This window comes from Electrona antarctica (assembly GCF_951216825.1).
Source record: "Electrona antarctica genome assembly, chromosome: 8".
Classification (NCBI taxonomy): domain Eukaryota; kingdom Metazoa; phylum Chordata; class Actinopteri; order Myctophiformes; family Myctophidae; genus Electrona; species Electrona antarctica.
Genome location: NC_136789.1, coordinates 2303890 through 2327170, shown reverse-complemented (window position 1 = coordinate 2327170; position 23281 = coordinate 2303890). Strand labels below are relative to the sequence as shown.

Sequence of the window (23281 nt, the reverse complement as noted above, 5' to 3'; positions counted from 1 at the left end):
TCTATGCTGGCATTACCTAATGGTGGGGCATTTGGCTTCCATCCACTGCTCAGTGCTCATGCAGTTACTGTTGTTGTGCTTTGTAGGGCAGTGTGGTCCAGCAGTAAAGGCAAGGCAGTCATGTAGAATATTGTGGTTCTGGAAGTGTTCTTGTTTGACCATTATCTTTCATCCGATCAATAGTCCTTTGCACACATTAAAGTCTAATTTACACTTCATCATATGACTGCGTTACTCACCGAAAATAACAGACTTTCACAGAGCGCCACGGTCATAATGACAAAGTATAAATTAGCATTAAGAATGCAACAGGGTCACTTTGTCAGCTCGTGTCAGAGTGGCCTGGAGCAAGAAAGTGCACCGTGTCCCTGTCAAGCAGCCCTGGACACGAGAATCTCCTGAAAGACTGTGCAGGAGGACAAAAGACCATACCCTAACAGGACCATTGTGGGTCCACTTGGTTCTCAGAGTTAGAGAGCTGTAAGGATCCAATTTGGTTCCTAAATAGCACTCATTTAGCTGGGGACCCTTTAGAACCCTCGTATGGATGCCTGGGGGTCCCTGCGGACTAACATTGATAACCAGTGAAGTAAAACCTTTTGGGCTCTTGAACAAAGTTTCAAAGTATAGGTTGCAATCATGACATGAAAGAAACTGACAGGCAGAGAAAATGTATATCCATTGAAGGGTACTGATTCAAAGTTCATCATTCCATGTGCTTGTGTGCCATCTGGAGAATGAAGCTGAAAGAATATTGAACAATACACAAAAAGGTGGATTTTCAGGTGTAATAAATATGTGAGGTAGGTATTGCAACATAGCGTTTTTATCTTCAAACACATACACAAATGTAAAGTCACCTGAGTATCAATGCATGAAAAGGAATATCGTTTTATTTTGTGAATGTAATATCTTCTGTAATTCAGCCATTACATTGTATGTTTCAGTGGCTAATACTGTTAAAATAACTGGCTCCTAGAGGGGGAGACATTGAACAAGTGTTTAATATATTCAACTGTGCAAACACTGCCACCAAGTGGTTTAAATGATGAATTTAATCTAGATGTAATGACTTGCTGAATGTCATCTTCAATTACAACGCGTGGATACCATACCTTATCAGGCTATGTACTTTCTTTCTGAAAATGCACATTTATAGTCATTATTAATGCAAAATTTGATCTTTTGTGGAATGATGAACTTCAACCCTTTTCTTGAATGAATTTACAGAAATTATTCTAAATTACCATGGCTAGAGATATTTTATTTTACGTATAGTCCACAATAATTAGGGGAATACTCTATGAGTATATATATATATTTCTAAGACCAAAAACATCATATCTTCCCATGTGTCCAATCCAATGTATGAGAGAAATGTGCCATCTCATGTGGAATTTATCAAACACCACCTGACACCAACTGACTCCACTTTTAGTGCTATAGACATATATTTCACTCTAAACTGGCACATTATTGTTTTGATGGACATAAAGCTGAACAATAACACATTATTTCTGCAATGGCTGGGGAAACTTTCAAGACAAGGAAATATATTTAGCTTTTTTGTTTTACAGCAAAACAAGAGGTGGCCTAGTACAATATAGAGCCCTTGGGAACCTGGTAAACTGAGTATTTTGTTCAAGTGGCTACGGTGGGAAATAATTTACAATTACCATATGGCAAGAATACTGCATGAAACTGGTATAATGCACTGGTCACTGCTACCCTTGTTTTGGAATAAACTTAACAGTCCCACTGGCCATCGTCAGTTTGTTGAAAGCATGATAGGCTACTGCATTGAGACAAACCTGATCTGTAGCTATGCTAAAATGAATGGTTAAAAGAAAAAAGAAAAAAAGAAAATAAGAAGAGTAGCATCATAAAAAATGCTATTCAAAAGTGCTTACCACCATCTCTATGTATAGATGCATGTTGGGGGCTAAAATAAAAATAAAAATAACATTGGTCTTTCAAAAATATTAAATCTAACCTGTTGAAAATAACCAGAATGCATCTGGCAAAGAAATAATTTACTTGGCAACAGTCAAACAAATCACATATACAAAGCGTAAATTAACTCAAAAGGAAATGTGCTCATCACTCAGCAAAACCAACGAGTGACACTGGAGGCAGTTGTCGTCAAACTGGAGATAATTTCATTTCACATTCCGTGTGTGTGTGTGTGTGTCTATAATGACATGCCCAAAATAGGGACACACCAGGTTTAATGTGGTTAATAACTTGGAAATTAGGACTCGACAGAATGCAGTGTCTTCAGTGTGACGAGTGTCTCCAAGATGACATAAAACGTTTTGTTGTGTATAGCCAAACACAATAACTCAGCATAAAACAACAACACAAAGAATATGTTCATATAATATCAACACCAAGCCTATTGCAGTGGCGTGACAATCTACTATAAAGTCACAATTGGAATGCAAATCGAAAGCATTAAGCCTGATTTATTATGGTTTGGTGACAAAGAAATATGTTATCCTTGTCGGCCGACATGTCACACAACACTGGAGCATAAATCAGGCTTTATCATAACAATGACACAAGCAAAGAAAAGCTTAACAAGTTTTACCTGACTCTACAGAAAGAACAGTCAAATTAAGAATGTGGACAGGCACCAGGGATGCAAAACCTCCATAGAAATATGTGTGAAAAGAAAAGCATGAGTGTATCTGGCATGAGTTTAAGTATAAAACATAGTAGCAGATGTCATCCCATTCAAAGGAAACTTTGTAACTATAGAAAGTGGCACTCAGAGCGCAAATCTCCACCGGAAGGCATGCCCTACCTCCCTCCATCTTTCCCTCTGTCTGGGGCCTGTGATGACAATGTTTTGGGGTTGTGCTTGAGTATAAAATGGCATGGGGCAATGGGGGAAAGGGATATAATTATATATCATTATAGTCATTATAGTGCAATCAGAAAAGACAGGCTGTATGGAAACAACTTTGTGGACACTGAACACATCAGAAAGTAGTGTGACATGTTGTCATAGGATGTTACAATGTTATATCCTAATACTGCAACATGTCCACAACCCTGTCAGCTCAGCTCTGTGTCAGTAACATCACGCATACTGCAGTAAATGTGAACACTTTTTTTGTCATCCGATGTTGTGTAATCTGCAAAGTGTGCATGATTGTTAATTCCTTGTTTCAATTATGCTTGTAACACCAGCCAATCAAAGGATGCGTTTTTGAAATGTATGTCAGGTCTTTGCTGCTCCACCACAGTTGCTTTTTGAGTCCTTTGTGAGAGGATCACCGATATTGTGGCTACACACGTTGGCAGTCAATTGTACATGGCAGTGAATTAAATGGCATGGCATACAGGATGAGATAATACTGCTGTATATCTGAAAGGTGGCAGACCTGAAGGGAGGCAGTGTAGTCTCAGGAAAGAGACTTAAGACCTGTGTGGCATTGGCCTCACAATCCAATATGCATGACATTATTATGTAACGTTAAATTCTGTACGGATGTCCTAATCAAATCACCCAAAACATAGCAACTTAGCAAACCTAGCATGCTCATTAATCAACTATACATGTCTGTGATTTCAAGATGGTGCTGTATTAGGTTCATATATATATATATAGTATTTTGGCTGCTGTAAACCTACACAAAATATATGATCGGCCTAGTAGGTTGCAAGATGTAGAGTGAAAACACGATCTCTTGGCCGATAATAAACTATCATTCAAAATGAGATTTTGAACAATAGTAACAATACCAGTTTCTGTTTATCTCAGAGACATGCCACCATGACTATGAACATAAATGCAATCCGACATCATCCTTGATAATAAGAAGCTATCTATACTTCTTTATCTTCTTCACATGCAGAGGTCTGCTCAATTTCCACACTAATAGATAATTTCACACTCAGTGACCGTACTGGGGGCGACAGTGCCACATACCATATGGAACTACTGGTTACCAGTATGTGGTTGCATGTAATGTGCACACTGACATTTGTGTGTCTGTGTGCGTATACATGTGCACTAATTAATTTGTGTGCATTTGTTACTATGTCAGTGTTCTTACATGCACAGCACGCGCATGTAAAGAAAAATTAAAAAGAAACAAAATAATGTCTACATAGCAGGTGTGTATTCACAAAGGCACATTCCTTCTCTCTCATTGAACATACTCTTCCCGTTAAAACAATAAGAGTCACCGGACTGGAAAATGTACAGGCAGGCCTGTGGGACACAAAAGCAATTCCAGATGATATTGCGTTGGTTCTGCTGAGATGTAGCAGGACAAGCTGAAGGCCAGACACTGACGATTATTAATGATGTACCTATATGGAGCTACGCAAGGCTTAGCCGCTGGCTAAGAGAGGAGCATACTGTCACGTAAACAGCACGCCGATGATTCTTCCGATGACTGACCTGATGCCTGACCATTGGATGGGGGGGTGGGGGGGCATGACACCTTAATGACACTGAACCGTCAATATTTGTGAAACTGTCAAACTATAAACCATGGCTTTTTTGAGTCTTTGGCAGCTCAGAGTCAGTTGAATCCTCTTGCGTGCGTGCGTGCGTGCGTGCGTGCGTGCGTGCAATATGTGGGCATAAGCTCCATGGAAATCTGGGCAACATGACAATGGACCACAATCGACCTTCAATGTTTGCAAAACAATAAAACCGATGACTATTGTACCTTTTGATGGACACTTTCAGCCAATAGGCCTTAGACTGTTCTTAACTTTACACAAACCGAATCTGGTGTCCCTAAGTGTGCGTGTGTGTGTTGTGTGCGTGCATGTGTGCGCGCGTGTGTGTGTGTGTGCGTGTGTGCACACGTGTGTGTGTGTGCGTGCGTGCGTGTGTGTGCGTGCGTTTATTCACTCGTCCTGACTAGACCTTATCGAGGAAGTGAAAAACGTGTCTAAACACACAGGAAAAAAAAAATTGACTACCATACTGAACAGCAAACAATCGAGATACAACAAAATACCTTTCGGCTATTGACAACAGGGAACAGGGCCAGAGCCCAGGTTTGGTATGGAGAGAGAAAGAGATGCTACACAAACACATTTTGATATGGAAAAATATTCACCCCCCAAGCTCCACTACTACTTGTGATTCTATGCTAAGATTTGCCTTCCATCTATACAGACGTGCAAGATATCAAAGGTTAAAGAAAGTACCATATGCACAGACAAAACACACCCACCCACACACACTCGTGCAAAAACAGGATGTAATGGACTTGGCCTCTTGCAAACCCTCGCAAAACCGGCAAACGGAACCATCAACCCTTGCAGTTTTACTCCCAATTCAGTTCTGGATGTTGGACTTCATCATGACGGGCTTTCTGTTGATATACGTCACCCAGTAGACCAGGTTGAAGATAAAGAAGAGAACAGGGAAAATTATGCGAGATATCTTGTCCACTTTGCTGACACGGTTGTAGGACTTTTTGGCTTCGAAGTACGGGTCATCCAATCTGTGGAGGAAATCGTGTTGGCCAGAGGCTGCAGTGGCGCTCTTGGAGATGGTGGTTAAGCCTTGATCTTTGGCTACATTGAGGGCGTAGGTAGTTCCAACAATGTTGAATGTGTTGTTGGCTTTTTTGGACAATGTAGAGGACTCTCTTCTCTGAAAAGGACATGTATAAAGAAGAAAACAGAGTAAAGGGGCGTGAAGGCCGAAGCGTCATACTGAACAACACTTCCATTTGAACTCATAAAGAGGAAACAGAAGCAACACGAGACGCCACACGACACGACACATTGAGAGAACAAAACGAAGCCTAACCATATCTTTTATCCTGGCAATGTTACTCTGAAAGGGTTCCTGAAAAGAAAAGTAGAAAAAGGGAAAAGGGTTTACCAATGATATCAGAATTACTCCACTTGCACACTACAGTTAGCATTGTCTGCTAGGAAACAAGTACAATAATACAGTAGCATTTTGCACTGTTAACACCGGCAATCTGTAATACATCAGCATACGTAGGTTTCTGTAATCTAAACAATTCAATGTTCTCTTTGTGAAAAAATTAAAATAAATCAAAACTGGGAAATGCAGTGTGGAAAACTGGAACATTCTTATTCTAAATAATGAAGTATCGAGCTCATCTATGGAGATGTTCCAGATTGAGTTTGGTTGTTTGTGAACTAGCTGAGATAAAGGAGCAGATTCTTTTTTTATTCTTAAAGGATTTGCATGAGCCCATCTCAAAAAAATTAAGACGTGCAGTAAATGTACTGTATGTCATGAGAAGAAATGCGCCTGTCGCATGATGTGAGGCTTACGAAACAAACACGGGATTAAAGGTTACACTTTCTATAGAACAGGGAAGATAATGTTGTAAGTCGTCAAATCCTTGTTATTACGCACCATCTATATTTGTCACAGAACTAGTACGTATAATAAGCAATATGATTCACTGTGTTCAGTGTTCATGGTTTCACTCTTGAATATGGTCACACTTTCTCTCTACTTTCAAGCTTTGTTTAAGTCACTGTCCCTAATGTAGGTAATCTTCCAAAGATGAGTTACTCTCCTGTCTCCTCTCCAACGTGCTGTGTTGTTTGTCTCCTCCTGCATGCTGCTCACTGCCAGCAGTCCATGTCAGGGGTTCACAAACCATTTCAACTTGAGACTCAAAAGAGAAACGTGGTGTCTCCCCGCCCCCGGGACCCAATAATACATGAATACATTATGAATTAATTTCAGAAATAGTGAAAATTACGATCTACATGCTCACAACGCAACGTTATGCGACAATTTGTGAGCTCATAGATCGTCTATTTCAAAATATATGGATTTTCTTAATTTTGGAAATAATTTAGAAAAGAATGGTTTGGGTCCCTCTCCATTGTTTGGGAAACACTGGTCTCTGGCCTCATGACTAAACATATGACGAAATATTGTGCACATGCAATGAGGATACATCAAACCAGCTTGTGTGTCCAATGAGCAAATCAATCATGATGTAAAAAGCAGCCTACAGGCTTGTGCTAATGTACTCTACCAGCAGCACCAGCATGAAATGTCTGAGGCAGCTCAGGGTCTGCAGAACCTTCGTGTGTGTGTGTGTGTGTGTGTGTGTGTGTGTGTGTGTGTGTGTGTGTGTGTGTGTGTGTGTGTGTGTGTGAGAGAGAGAGAGAGAGAGAGAGAGAGAGATCATCCTGGAAACTGCAGGCTTATGCTGATGTTAAACCAGTGTCACCAGTTTCAATGTGCAAATACAATGTGTTTACTCTAGTATTTCACTAGAATATTCAGCACCGGTGATAAAACATATCACCAGTGTACAGTGGAACATTTTACAGTGGCACATTTTTAGCATTAATGTAATGCAATAGCTAAAGTCAAAGTTAAGAGGTCTTAAAGCTACAACCCTGGACTTATTTTTATGAATACAATTACATTTGAACCAATCCGTATGGTAGACTATGTTAATGCAATTTAATTAGACCATCGACCTGCAGTGGTTGGATGAGTTCTCCCTGAGGTAGAGTAGGAACAGAATTGTGAATCATCGTGTTGTGAACAGGTTTTACCTGTTACTACACCTAGGTGTTAACCTAGGTTTACATTACATGGGTAATTATACTTAAATAATGCCAATGTGTTACCATCTGTTGCACTGGTTGCTACTGCTTCTCGCTATCATGGCTAATAAGAGTTTCCCATGCATGTTTTAGCATAATAACAACACACTGGGGTTTACTCTAGCTGGATTAAACAGCACACCTCCATTGTCTCTTGGCTCATAGCCCTCATAGGCTTGATTGCAAGGCCAATCAAACCAGGCCCCCATTAGAACGCTATTATATATGGTAATTTTATGTATGTATGAAATGTTTTCCCCAGCTCACTTGTCACCCCCTCCTTGAGCCCCTCCCCCTTGGTTACTGTTGCTATGTATGTCAAGCATGCTTGTTTCGACAGAGCCAAGATGAAATGAGTGTCGGCAGCCTGCACACACACACACACCACACTGAAATGGAGAAATACTGTGACAATGCAATAAGGCCACATGAAACCAGCTAGACCGAGTAATGGAACTACTGCAACTACTTTCTTAGCTAATATTCTACAGATTACTTAACAATATAACAATCGAACACACTATACAAATCAATTCATCACTAGTGAAAATGGGCCCACAATAGGGATAGATTATTACTAGTAGATTGTTTTGGTAAATGATCGATTAATTAGTTCAATTAACTCAACTGTTGCACCCCTATAATGGACTTTAGATTTTCACATGGAGTTTGATTTTCACAAAATCTTACAGACATAGTTTAGGATAAACAGACTAGGGTTTACTAACTATATGTAATGGTGAATACTAGGCCTATGAAATTCCTCATTTTACTGCATGCAGAATTATTTGGAAGAGCTCAATTGAAAGTGTTAGCCAGGCAGCAGCTATATTTGGCACATACCATACCAAAGTCTGATTTCATTTGACAGTCACTCGCCGATCTATCTAAACCTGCTATTTTCAGCGAGCAACACCACAGTATGATGGAGTTTAAATTAAGCATAGTGCTATTATGTCTCATACTGGTGTCATGTCAGCCCATAGACTCCTGTATGCAGGATAATGCAACAATCTGGCCGGCTGGAAGGGCGATGTCTTGCATGTATCTAACAAAAAAGTCTCTGGGCTGCTGTCAGGGACATCTGGCGGAGTCAGTAACCTGACTCCGCCAGATGGGGCAGCAGAGAGTACATCGCCTCAGCGGCAACTAGAGGCGGGATCAAGGCAGCACTGTGTATGCCTTGATCCCGCCTCTAGCTGCCGCTGATTGGCCAGGCCGTTTTGTGGCCGGAGCATCAAGTCTGCCTGAGAGTTCCCAGATGGGAGCAAGGACAGTCTAAGAAGGATGAGACGCGAAGACCGTACGGGCGACGCCATGTTGCTTTGGAAGGAAAGAAACATGCGCAATGGGCTATATGCAGCCAACACTTCCGCGTTCAGCTTCCTTGGTCTCAACTGCGCATGTTTCTTTCCTTCCAAAGCAACATGGCGTCGCCCGTACGGTCTTCGCGTCTCATCCTTCTTAGACTGTCCTTGGATGGGAGCAGGAGGGGGGAACCCAGTGTACTCTCTGCTGCCCCATCTGGCGGAGTCAGGTTATCAGTACAGAGCCTGCACCAGACTCTTTCACTGGATACTGGAGCCTGCACCAGACTCTTTCACTGGATACTGGAGCCTGCACCAGACTCTTTCACTGGCTATCGATTCCTTCAAATCCAACTTCACTGGGAGCAAACCTCTATCTAACAGCAATGGATAGACGAAGAAAATGAACACGTGTCTGTAGACCCTCATCACAGAGGAATGTGAACCTGTTAATCCCCCCCTGCAGCAGCTTTGTTATTTGCCCACCAATGAAGGGCACGCCCCACCCCCCCAACCCCAATTTAGTTGCATCAGCGGTTCTCAACTCCGGTGCTGATATGGTGGGTCCAATACTGCTGGTTGTAATTCTAGTCATAGACTAATTCAGACCTGGAATGCTGTGTGAATGTAATGACTTTCTGGTGAAATATAGGGAAGCAGCAGCTGTCTTGATCCTCAGACGGGAACAAAGTTGACATCCACTAATTGGAATTGGTGTTGTGTAATCTCCTCAATTCTCAACGTTTTTAATTTCAAGGACCCCCCCCCCCCAATCGGACATGCCTAGCCTACGGGGGGCAGCACTATAACTAAGCTTCAGCATGGACAGGACTCACCTATCCAAATACTGTGATATGGAATTCACCATATTCACACGGCTGCCATTTTGCTCTTAAGTCATACTTTGGCATCCAAGTATTTCACGTTCATATTCTTATTGACAAGAGCTAAATAGTTCATCTTCTGTTTCTGACCACAAAAACTATTTACGTACGCCTGCCAGTATGGCAAACTGATTGGAACCATTGGAAACTCACTGCCTGATGCAATAGAATAGATAATCAGGTTCAGATCTGAGTCTCTCTACCATGTTGAATGTGAGTCACGTGTTGAATTCAGATGTGTTTTTAATTCCGTGCAGTGTGAGCATGTTGGCATATAGGCCAATCTACTATCTAATGTGCTCTTTAAATAGCAGGGAAATTCTGCGCCGGGGGACTATGCTAGACTTTAGACAAGGTCAGAGCTGGTCTAAGGCGCAATCACTTTTTGACTTTCCTCACTCCCTCTAGATAGCAACACGCCAACAATTTCCCTAACCACACCTCATCCGCCCATGGACACACAGATGGGTGCAAGTACTTCGCTTACACTTTGTGGGCACTGGGCATGAAAATGACAAGTATGTCGGTTGTAAACTGGTATGACACTTTCAGTCTGCGCCTTTCGGCTAGCCTGAGGCATGTTGCTGTGTTTAAGTAAGAGTGTGTGTGTGTGTGTGTGTGTGTGTGTGTGTGTGTGTGTGTGTGTGTGTGTGTGTGTGTGTGTGGGCTCACTGTACGACTAGCTCACTGGGAGTGCTGCTGATGACTGAGCTCTCCACACACCTGAGCTGAACTGTGTCTCATTAGAGCAGAGCATGTACTACTGACTACCTGTCAGACAGCATTAATTAAACATGCTTTTGGAAAAAAGGAGAAAAAAAAGAAAAGAGAAAGTCTAATCAAGGTAAATGCGGCTTCCTTCCACTTGCTCCTCTTTCTTTCTTCCCTCTGTTTTCTATCTCCTTTGTTTCCTCTTAAAGGCTGTCCACAGTACACGAAGAATGATGAACAATAATATCTGAGTCTGACTATAACAATGTTGAAGTGAGCATGCATCCTCACTACTGAACGATAACATTCTGTAAATAGGATTAATATGACAATGAATGCATGGATATTGATTGGCTCTCAGTGTTTAGCCATCATTGACAAAATCACCATTAATGCATTAAGGCCTGGGATTCCCTACAAATCAGTGGTTCTCAAACTATTTCGTAATTCAAAGAGACTTTCACGATTTTTCAAAAACGTAAAAAAATATCAGATGTGCAAGATCGCAACGTGGCACGTATTGACATGCCGTGAGCTTGTACATCTGAATAGCCAAACTTGAATAGTCAATGCAAAACTCTAAAATGACACAGAGGCTTTCCCAGTTTTAATGGATTAAAGTTGTCGTGTAACCATATTGGTGTGTGTAGCGCTAAAGTCTCCTTCAATGGCGGTTACCTTGAAAACAATGGCATACTTAAAAATATACAGTATGACGAGTATGTTATCCGCCAGAGAGGGGGGGAAATATCTTGGTGCATACTACAATATTTATTTTAAAGCTTAAGCTACAGTACAATTTGTACATGTTATTCTACATTTGCTGTCCATGGTGCTGAAGCTTAGTTAAAGGGATATTTCACTTTAAAAAAAACCTTTGGTCATTTCATCGTCTACTCAGGCTTATGTGAACACCCCAGTTTTTAAGTTGCTCCATTCAGTATTTAGATATTTGATATTAATTTTAGCTGCCCCGCCCCCTTCTTATACAAACCCATTGTAACTTCAAACTCCATTTTAATCATGAAAGATTCATCGAAAACACCCATCCTTTTTTTCTGGTGACTGGTATTCTTCTTCTAATACGTGAGGTGCCAGTGTTTTTTTAATAACCTTTTTCATTTATTTGTAATACATTTGAATCATTTGAATCATTTCCCCCCCCCAAAAAATGTAAAAATAAATGAAAAAAGTATATATATAAAAAAAACACTGGCACGTCACATATTAGCAGGCAGTATGAGTCACCAGAAAAAAGGCATGTCCTATGAGTTATGCATCCTCCAGAATTTGGGTAATCCAAGAGTATGCACACCGAATGTGCTGCAACAAATCGAGTCCAATCCGGTGTGCTGTCTTCTTTAAAAGTTTTGCAGCATGTTAATTATATTTAATTTACATACAGATTGGTTAAAATAATGTTTTATTCATTAAAATAAATCCCAGATTGTAGATTTGAAAGTTAATCTTCAACCAAAGAAATACAAAAAGCCAAACAAGCAAATTTAAGGTTAAGGTTTAAAAGGTTATGTAGCTGGATTACATTTCTCATGCAAAATGCAGGCAGCAGTGCTCATCACATCCTCAGCTAGGTGGTTGTGAAATTGCCTAGTTCCCTTCCACCTTTTTTCATTCTGGTCAGACACACATGCCACATTTATTTCAGTGTCTGGGCCCTCCTCCGGAGATAGTTGAGGTGAATAGGTCTTTAAAGCATCCCGGGTGCACATTCACCTAGATCGTATGCCTCTGTGTGCACATTAATGGGGGCAAAGGAAGAATGAGGCTCTAAGAGGATGTATACCAGTGGAGTCTGTAAGATTGCTCAAAAGGGAATAGAGAAAACAGTTGATTTATGGTATTATGCTTCGTTTAGCATGTTGGGAACTTAAGGCTCATTCATAGTCTGGATTTTCGGTGGTGAGGTGACCACCGGAGCTGAAATAACGTTGAGCGGTGGTGAGTAAAAACAGAGAGAAGGGCTGGGGCGGTGGCGGTGGTTTGCTCTTCACCGCGGCTCGTGACGTCATGTTGTAGTTCGGTGGTCACCTCACCACCGAAAATCCAGACTATGAATGAGCCTTTATATAGGATTGTCTACAACTTGATAGTGTGTTATTTAAGTTTAACTGTTATAACTCTTCTACAGTATTGTGTTCCTACACCCCAGAAACCTTGCGTGGAGATAGGACTGGGCTCTGATGAGATCTGCAGGTATCATTTAACATGATGTATTGTATGTAGCACAAAACAACAGAGAACTTCCAGAACAACTGAAGTAAATTAGCGAACAGTGACTCTCTCTTCGTTTCACAATTTCCAGAGTAAAAAAAAAAGAAAGGGGAGCCCGGAGCTAATACGGTCATTATTTTTGTACAGCAACGGTGGTGGCTGAAACTGTGTCGCTGTCAACCAGGGGCCATCTTCTCACCGGGACATAAAGCCAGTTTATACTTCATTGCACAAGCCTTTTGACAAGTGTCACTCAGCAAAAATGAGGTGGTTTCAAAAGTGTCACTAGTGTCAGTTGGAAATAGGCCTATGCCATTTTTGTTGAACACTTGTTGAAAGTGTCATGCGGCAAAGAAAAAATGATAGCCTTAATCTTGAGGTGTGTATATATATATTTTTCTCTTTTTTTGTCTTTACAATTGAAATAGAATTTGTCCTAAGTGTATGAATTTGGGTTTACTTTTCAATGCAGCAAACTCTCTTCAGAGGTCCATTATTGTTTCCCATTCTCTTAAGATAAAGGATAAAGCACCTAGGTTCACATTGCTGCTTTCTAGAAGCTTCCACTAGTGAGGGCTGTGATGAGAGTTCCTTTGTGGCGTCTATTTTTTTGCATGCTCAGCTCCCCACACACATCTCCCTCACACCCCTAAGACCACGGCTGTTGCCATTAAGAAGTGGGATCAAAGACAGAGAGAACCCTCGAACTGTGAGAATTATCCCTATACCGCTGAAAACTTTTCCTGCAACAATATGCAATCCTGTCAATCATTCAGAACACCAGCTGTCAAGCGATAAAAAAGGACTGGAAATGGTTGACTTGATTGCTGGGAGCAGTTCACACAGTGATGGTGGAAAGTAGTTTGTTTCTTTAGCACCATGCTGTCTGTTGCGGTGGAATGAAAACATGACCCCCCTCCCCCATTAAAAGCTTTGAAGTACTGTGCAATAAGTTGAAACCAAAAGGATTATTTATCTATCTGGTAATCTCCAAAGAGATATTGTTAAAATTTAACCACTACTAATTCTGAATAAATTATTCACACCTGTGCCCTGGTTAATTTCAACCCCAGTGCACCAGGGGTTCACAGATGGGGTCCAAAGAATGAGGGCATGGAATCTTTAAGGGGATTTCCATTTCATGCTAAATATTCAGCTAAACAGCAAAATCCTGTTTATTAACGTAATAAAATGTGCCTAAATTCATCATATTGTGCTGTTGTTCACAGCATGAGAATACTTAAACTTTTTTAATTTCTCTCCCATGTCTGTCTTTCCCTTGATGTTTTTGTGGCATCTCTGAGCTACTACAAACTATGTTAGAACAGTAAATAGGTCCTCATTTATAAAGCTTCTAGAAATCAACACAAAATCAAGCTTTGGTACGATCATGAGAAACCTACCACAATTTATTTATGTTAGTTCAGCTTCACAGCTTCATGTATTTAGTAGAGTGTATGAAAGGCAAACCAACCCTAAAACACAGCCGACAGCTGCTGTCCAATAGCCGCATAAACCTCCAGTTGTTTTAAATGGAGTAATGGAAGCTGCTCCGTATGATGCTACAGTACCTTGACAAGAAATGTCTATACTTCATTAACCTTTTCTCACTCCATTGCAGCACTATGTTATTTACCGCAGTGTACCGTATATTCATAAACAAAATGTGGCAACCCATGAAAGATTACGACAGGAAGTAAACATTAGGCCAACCTATTTCCAGTACTTCATTTCTGCATGCTATATGATCTATCAACTTTCACACGTACTGTAAATGAAAAAAGTCAAACAGTTTCAAGAGTCAGATCCTGATGAATAATTCACGCTTATTGGTTATTCTGCATGCCTATACCATGCAGAGAACTGCATCGAATGAGCATATACACATGCCTAATTTATGCTCCGTCGTAAGACAGTTTCACGCGTTGAAAATAACGAATATGCAAGCTCACAACGCCTCGCAACTATGAGGTGGTGTGAGCTTGTAGATTTGCGATGTGCGACACTGCCAAGCAAAGAAATACAAATTAAGCTATACTTGAACCAGACATGCAAGTAATCTTGCTCTATATGTTAATTCCCATGCGTTGCAGGAGAAAAGAGCCTACGTTTTCATTTTAAGATTAGACTGGAGCATATGTTGGCTTCATAAATCAGGGCCACTATCTCTGGGAGTTCGCCACTAAACGCCTCTCTCTGCGTTCTGCCCCGCTGTCCCTGTTCCATTCGTCTGTTAATGAATAAATAAACGGTACTCCTTACAGTCGGCATGAAGTGCTCAGTGCCGTTTTTAAGAAGGCTGAGGCGGGACTTTCTCACAGCATTTGCAGATGCTCAATTTGTCCTCACCGCTCCGTCGGTGTTAAAATGAGAGTCCTTCTCATCCCCCCACCCCCCCCACCCCCCCCCACCCAATGCTGAGGTTCTCTAAGCCATCTTGCTTTGAGCGCACTCATTTTTCAGGAAGTTATCAGGGGAAAAAGATAGAGTGTAAATAGTCTAGAATCGAATAGGCGAAGAAAAAGCCTCTTCAAAACCGGGGAGGAAGGAACGCTGAGGGGAGCACAGACGCGGCAAACTATCTCGGAGTGTGATGAAATCGATTACGTGTTTTGGGATTACTTCTGCAACAGCATAGAGCATGCAAGGATTTAAAAGATGCATGTGGATGGTTTTATTTTTGTGTATTTGTGTCTTTTTTAGCTCAATATCCTGTAAAGAGAGAGAAAAGAAAACTTGGATATAAGGGCACATCATTTAATATCTATTTCTAGATACTGCCATTCATAATTTTCTTTTTCTTTCATTTTTTTTACATTAATCCAAGGCTGTATTCAGAACTTACCCTAATTTCCATGCCTTCTTTCTTTCCGTCCCAAGCCCAGCTGCGCTTGGTGAAGTAGTTGACTGTGGCAAACTCAATCAGGGCCGAGAAGACAAAGGCGTAGCACACTGCCATGAACCAGTCCATGGCGGTGGCATAGGCCACCTTAGGGAGGGAGTTTCTAGCACTGATGCTCAGTGTAGTCATGGTCAGGACAGTGGTGACTCCTGAGGATGAAAAGATCATTAAGGGACCATACATACACAGTCAAAACATCAGTGTTCAATGGACCCTACAAATCAATTTAAGCTGTAAGAGTGTAAACATGGAGCTCTGTGTAAAAATACAACCATAGACCCATAAGGGTCCATTTGGTTCCATTTCAGCCAGGGTCCATTTGAGCTCCAACAGTAATGGTCCATTTGGGTTCCATTTGTACACTCTTAAGACTGTAACAGACCTGTAATCCATCATTTAGCTGGGGACACCCCGGAACCCTCTCAGGGACCCCACATTGAGACCCAGTGAACTACGCCACAGGCCCTGCCATGTGTCATGGAGCCACTGCTTCAGCAGCGTGGCATTATACATGTATAAGTGGATGGATGGAAGGGGGAAGAACAGAAGCAGCCTGTGAGAGTGGTGAGACACATACTATTATATACCATTTTGACTCAACAACTGCAAAGAAATAAACCAATTCATTGGAATTATAATGATATAATTACTTATCTGCTTCGTTGCATTTTATACTGCTTCCGGATAGATTACCTTGGCATCACAGTGTTTGTGAATGTAAGCTAAAAGGGTGTCTCTGGTCATAGAAAAACAGACAACCCCTTTTTTTTTTGTAAAAGACAACTATAATAATTAAGAGGAAGATGTGGAAGGGGCTGGCGTGGGGAGTTTAGTGACTTTACGCAATCCAAATTTTCACTACTTGAAAATAATTTTTTTGACATCTGATACATGCTGTATAGTTTATCAACAATCAGCCACAATTTAACCTTTTGCTGTGTCAACTTAATGTTAATGTATATTCCAAGTCCAACATGGTGTAGCGATCTACAAGCTTAGATTAGACTGTGCGACCCTCTGTCCACATACAAAATACAAATTAGGCTCTTCTAGGTCATAGAACATACTGGGCCATTGTATTCAGTGTTGCAGGGGAGTCTAAAGGGCGGAAATGAGGTGAACAAAATGGGCAGCCATCAGAGCAGATAAAAGCAATCATTTTATCTGTTCCCACCTGACTTATCTGCTGATAAAATACATACAGGGCTTTAAAGATTTATATCTGTGCTGTCAAGGAGGTTAGCTCATTTGACGTGAATTTATAACCTCCTGACCTCCAGTTTGAGGGCACTAAACTGCCGCTTTCTGGTGAGAACTACCAGCGCTAGCGGTTTCTTCGAGTTCCACAGAAACAAAAGCTCACAACCAGCATCGAGTATCCCAAGAGTCAAAACCAAAGCCGTGGATGGAGTGCTCCTGATGAGTGTCAGCAATACGTGACAGCCATATCTAAGAAATATGACACGAAACAGTCTACAGACTGGATGGGGCACACAGAAAGACTAATAATGAAGTAGTGACATATATCCAATACTATCCAATTACTAAAAGAATTTATGTCACCCCGAATTTATGTCACTGATCATACAGGTACAAGCAGCAAAATGTTGGTGGGACATTTAATTTGAGTCCAGGGGGGGTTATATATGTTCTATTCATATTTTATTTTAATATGTACACATATTAATATGAATGTGGTTGCAAACGATGCTTGGAGAGACAGATACTGGCCTATACACGCACAATATGGCCTACACGCACAATATGCCTGTACTGACACTAGACGCTGTATGTTCATTGAGACCTGACAGGTTACAGCCAAGAGCCTCAGTGGAATGCTCCAGATGAAGAGCACTAATTGATCAGATTAGTAATTGATCAAAACAATTTCATACGCACCAGGTCGATTCAGGTGTGACAAGATTAAATGCAATAACAGCCAGTGCTCTTGTGGAGGGGCTGTACATTTCATTAGGTCCACCTTGTTGGGCCGAGAGCACTAGCTGTAGTGCTGCTGGAGCTGCTGGAGGAGGCTATGTAAAGAAGGAACAGCCAGAAGTTCCTATGATCTCCCTCACAATGAAGTCATCTGCTCAATATCTGCGGTAACAGCAATCTGTTCACGTCTAAAGCGCATCAGAACTCCCAGCAAACCATTGTTCAGATCTGGTCCGGTCAGCAACACATCGTTGAGAAACACACCATGATGTGTTGCGATGAAGTCAAACACGACTCGGAATTGACCTGGTTTGTGGGGGTGATACACTCCAAATGAGGCAAGGTACCAGCACTCTTCTCCCTCTGCCAATGATGGAGCCAGTTCTGCGTGTTCTTGGTCGAAGATCTGTTGCATGAAGCTGATTAAGTGTTGCTGCTTGACATCAGCCTTTCTTTTAAGGTCGGTACGACAAAGACTTAAAACGACTCAATGCTTTCTCTTGGTTGTTAGGCAGACGTGATCTTGATGTGTGGAACGGGAGTGGGGCTTGCACCTGTTGCCTTCATCAATGAGCATCTACTTCTCCCTATCCATTAGCTTGATGAACTGCTTGTCCTCGATAGAGGGAGCAACCTTGTTGTCATCCTCTGTACGTTGGAAGATATTACATCCTATAAGGAGTAATCTTCACTATGGAGCTGGAACACGAGTGAGCTGTGGGCTTTGCAGGTTGTGGAGACTGAGAGACCTTTGACTGTTCACAGTGAGCACCTCTTTCACAGTGAGATGGTTTGTGCAGGGCGTGAAGTAAGGTACCCGTTCTCGATAATGTGATTGAGGAACACACTTGCATCCTTGGGTTTGGGAGCTGCGCATATACAAGCTCCACCGACAATGACCCAGCCAAGATCCAAGTGTTGGGCATATGGCGCGTTATTAGGTCTGTTGCGTTGGTCCGTTGCGTCGGGCGTACCGGTCACCTTGTGGACCGGTACGCCCAAGCAGGAGTAGGATCTGAGGCAAATGCTTTCTGTTTACACTGTGGTGCAATTCTGGATCAAACCGTAATTGATGAGGAAAGCAGAGTTGGAGACAAAATTCTAGGTAGTGAGTGATGGATATGATTTAATGTACATGAAATCATGGGGTAGAAGTACAATAACACTCAGGTCTGTGGTACAGTAGTTCTACCACCAAACACAGGAATCAGACCATAGTAGCTGCTACAAGGACAAGCTGAACCACGACAAGACAGACTGTACCAGCCGGATACATCTTGCACAAAGGCCTTACAAACAAGGCCCTGCTCTAGGGTGGGACGGCTCAGGGTAGAGGCCATAGCACAGCATCTTGCAATGGGCCTGGTCTACAAGATACGCTGCACCACAAAGACACCCATGTCTGTCAAAAGACTTCTTTAATGTCAATAACACAATCACAACACCAGAGTGAGCTCTACAAATCACATCCAGATTTGGCTCAAACAATGGGTTAAAATTGTTCTCTTGCTATGTCACTAAAATGTGGAACGCCCTATCAATAGTCATGAAGGAGTGTGACTGACGCCCGACTCTCCTTCAAAACCACTCTCAAAGAACACTTACAGGCCCCAGTAAAAAGTTAAAGCCTGTCTTTATTCATTTATTTATTGTTTGCACCTTGTGTCTAGTCATGCTGCCATTATGTGTGGACCACCTTATACTTAACCTCATGTATAGTCCAAACTGTATCTGCTGGTCTTATGCTAATGCATAAGAAGATATCTTGATATTGTTATGTTCTCTTTGACATGCTTAGTTAATGTTAGATTTTTTCCCTCCTCCCTGCTCTTCCTGTCCCTTCCCCCGGCCCTTCTTTTTCTTCTCCAACAACAACATGATGGAGCTTACGAAAAAAAACATTTCACCCATTTCTTTGCAAGTATAAACCAGTGATATGACTTTAAAGTTGATTCTGAAGGTCTTGCTTATGCAAATACTGTACATCTCCCTTGGGGATAAGGTAATCCGTGAGGGACTTTGAGTAGAGCTGCTGCTCCTTTGCATAGAAAAATCACACCCGTGTGAACTGAGTGGTGCGACTCCGCGTGGGGGTCCCCGGAACTTCTAGACCCACAGGAACTCGCTGGCCCGGTCGAGAAATGACAGAGTTACTGTATGGGGGAATTAGCAGACATCTCTCTCTCTCTCTCTCTCTCTCTCTCTCTCTCTCTCTCTATTAGCAGGCGACAGTGCAACACTATCTCTCTCTGTTTCTAGAACAACAGCGCTATCTCTCTCTGTTTCTAGCACAACAGTGCCACTTTTGCCCCTATTGGTACCCTAAACATAGGGACATACAGACATAGGGAGGGACGGACATTGCTGTTCCTTGGAGTGGCTGCACCACTCAAAAAGCCAGTTGAAATGGTTTGTGCTGCATCCAATAAGGATGCCTCCAGGTCGGAGGTTTTCCAGGCACGTCCAGCTGGGAGGTCACGGGGCAGACTATCTACCAGTTGGGAGGATTATATCTACACATTGGCCTGGGAACGCCTCAAGTCAGAGGTGGCTAATGTGGTCAGGGAAAGGGATGTCTGGGTTGCGGAGGTAACTGCTATCTCGGTGACCCAACTCTGGATAAGTGATTATGGATGCATGTTGTTGTACAACCTGGTTCAAGAGTTATAGGCAAAAAGGTAAAGCGGACTAGTATAACACCACCATCAGGTCAATTTGAAAGAATTGGGGTGGAGGTTCTTGGTGGAAATATATTTTTCATAGCCATCATCAATCCATCAATCTACCTATGCAGAACAAGTCACACAGCCTTCATTTCATATGCAATATGCAAAGTACTAATTATTCAACAAGTAGGCACAGTAGAGCAGCTTGGAATGTTGGCTCCCATGGCAACACATCACACATCACTTCAAATATTTATTAAACAATGAAATATAAAAATCACTTCATCTTCGAGGGCCTCTGACAGTCCAGTACCCTTTGAATTTCCCTAACATTTCCCTGCATCCTTCAATATACAACTGGTAATTTGGTTTGCAGTGACACTCATTAAAACAGAACATTTGGATGATTGAAGAGGGGCTTTTGTTCTGGCAGTATAGTCTGATCCTTTGATCAGAAGAAAAATGTGTTAGTTGTGTTGTTAACATAATTAACACAATTGATATTCATTGTTACTCAATGAGTGGGTCATTTTTCATAATATTATTTCCAGATAATTATGCATATACAATGATCAACTGTCATGCAACAGCAGCAACAGAGAATATTTTTGAAAAGGTGTGTGTGTGTGTGTGTGAGAGAGAGAGAGAGAGAGAGAGAGAGAGAGAGAGAGAGAGAGAGAGAGAGAGAGAGAGAGAGAGAGAGAGAGAGAGAGAGAGAGAGAGAGAGAGAGAGAGAGAGAGAGAGAGAGAGAGAGAGAGAGAGAGAGAGAGAGAGAGAGAGAGAGAGTGCGCGCGTGTGTGTGCGGCCTTTGCGCGTGCGTGTGTGTGTGTAACATGTAAATCTTCTGTATAAAGTTGAAGTTGTGGGTGTGTCTGTATGTCTGGATTATTTATGCCCATGTTTATGGAGGTCAGAATCAGGTGTATTTGTCATTGTCATTGTCATTGTCACATCATCTTTGCAGGCATAAAGAAGTGGGTGGAATAATTGTTTCCATGCGCTCTGCATCATTTTGGAGTATTCCATGAGGAGAGAGAGGCCATGAGGCTGGATGAGAGCAGGTACAGTGTTCTTAAGGTGCTATTTGGAAAGGTAAAACTTCATATTCCACATGGTTAAAAACCACCTCCAGGTGAAACCACGCCAGGTAAATCTGCATAAGGTAGATTTACCTTATAAATCTCTGATTGTAGCCGGGTAGAAATTGGATGGCTTTTGATACTGTGGTAGAGCTTAATGTCGGCCAATGTCGTAGTAGTGGCATGAACAGATTGTGGCTGGGGTGGAAATTGTCCTTGACTAGAAGCTCACATCTAATTTAAAATTAATAATAATAATTGCCAGTTCTTGGTTTAGGCCCGTTTTGACGTTCTGGGGTCATTTCTGTTGTTATGCTGTGTCGAGGTAACAATATTAACACTTGTGAAGAGAAATAGCTGTTTAAAACGCGACAACGGAGGGGGTGAGTGTAATGGTGGCTTTAAGAAACGGCAGTAGGCGTGATGCTAGGGAGAGGGGGTGGGGGTTGGGGTACTATTAGTGCAATTAAAGTAAATAAAAGAGTGCAAGCACATAGAAGCTTGTGAAAGGAGTCAAAGTTAGTGCTAGAGGAGAGGACATATCAATGTTGCACGAGGGGCGCTGAGGAGTGCAGAGCGCTGTCGTGTGTGGAGATAGAGGACAAACAATGCAGAGAGGAAGCCAGTGACGTAGGAGGAGAAAGCACAGTCAGGGACGGCAGTTTTGCCGACGTCACGGTGGATGACTTGCCGATCTGAACCGCTCTGAGCTGGTGGAATTATGCCAACTCATAGAATTCCTGGAGGGGGGACGCTCACCTACCACGATACGCTGGGCCTTCCACACCATCTGCTGTAGGTATTTCCATTCACAGGCAGTGTAGTTTGCATACCAGGCCGTGACACAGCCTGTCGGAACACTTTCGATGGAGCTGTTGTAGAAGAGGCTGTGGATGCGAGGGTCTGCTCTGAACTTCTTCAGACGACAGATCCAGTACAGCCGCTGTCACGCCTTTATATACCATGTCGGTGGTGAGTGTGGCCCACTTGCGGTCCTCATCGATGTGTACACCAAGAAACTTGAACCCTGACCCTTTCCACAGCAATGCCGTCAATGAAGATAGGTGCGTGCTCTCTCCTCAGCCCCATGCAGTCCACGAATAACTCCTTGGTTTTGTTGACATTGAGAGGGAGATATTGTTTAGCCTGACAGCAGAGTGCCAATGAAGTGACCTCGTCGGCATTCCAGCCTATCAACTGATGTCGTGTCGGTTTTAATAAGCATTTCAGAAAATCGATTGCATTTTCAATAGAAGTCAGTGTGATGACTGACAGATCATTAATTCCATGTTACTGTATTAAGTTAGCAGCAATGTTCTGCACACCCTTCATGATATCAGAGGAAGTGAGGATCCATTGGGGTTGCATTTGTACACTCTCTCTAATTTAAGAACAGTAGTAATGCTTATTCATTACTTCGTTGTACAATGCTATCGTTCTGCAAAACTAGATGCGACGGGTTGAGCTTGTTGATCTATTTCAGATGAAAAACCGTGTACTGAAATATCCGATGTATTAACATATAGCCTACTTCCTACTTTGAAGGGGAGAATTGGGATCAAGCCTAATTGTCTAATGCTTTACGTTTGATTTGGTCTGATGTGGTTAGACCTGTGGTTAAGGTGCATAATATTATGTCTGGGTTTTGCCAGAAAAAGGCAGGCAAGCCATGGCTGGGCTGTAACATAAGTCTGGTAGGATTAGGAATATGTATGTCACACATTTCTAAAAAACTCTTTTCAATAGTTGGGCCCCAGATGTTATATCAAATAGATTACTGCGAGACTACTATTGCCCTAACGTAAACAGGACACTTCCATGCCTTCTTTTGGCAGTATAAGCCGTTTTGCTAGCCAATTTTTTTTATGTGGATAAAAGTGAGACTGCTTGCCAAAATTAGCTAGAGTTCATTAAGTAATAACGGTCACAGTACGTCTTGGCTGGCTTAGTCAACACAAATCCATCCAA

General features: G+C 42.0%; 1 protein-coding gene across 2 annotated transcripts in view; it reads right to left on the bottom strand.

Annotated features, from left to right (window-relative positions):
• Nucleotides 1-1917: 1917 nt before the first annotated feature.
• The window catches only part of gabra3 (gamma-aminobutyric acid type A receptor subunit alpha3), a 155635-nt gene continuing 134271 nt past the window's right edge, over nucleotides 1918-23281 (bottom strand). The window contains exons 9-11 of one of the 2 annotated variants that reach the window (XM_079508824.1): nucleotides 15573-15778; nucleotides 5789-5827; nucleotides 1918-5629 (exon numbers count right to left, since the gene is read on the bottom strand). In XM_079508824.1, the coding sequence (XP_079364950.1) occupies nucleotides 5309-5629; nucleotides 5789-5827; nucleotides 15573-15778 (566 nt within the window). In that variant the 3' untranslated portion in view covers nucleotides 1918-5308. The remainder of the gene's footprint in view (nucleotides 5630-5788; nucleotides 5828-15572; nucleotides 15779-23281) is intronic. The other variant, XM_079508823.1, reaches the window with a different exon arrangement.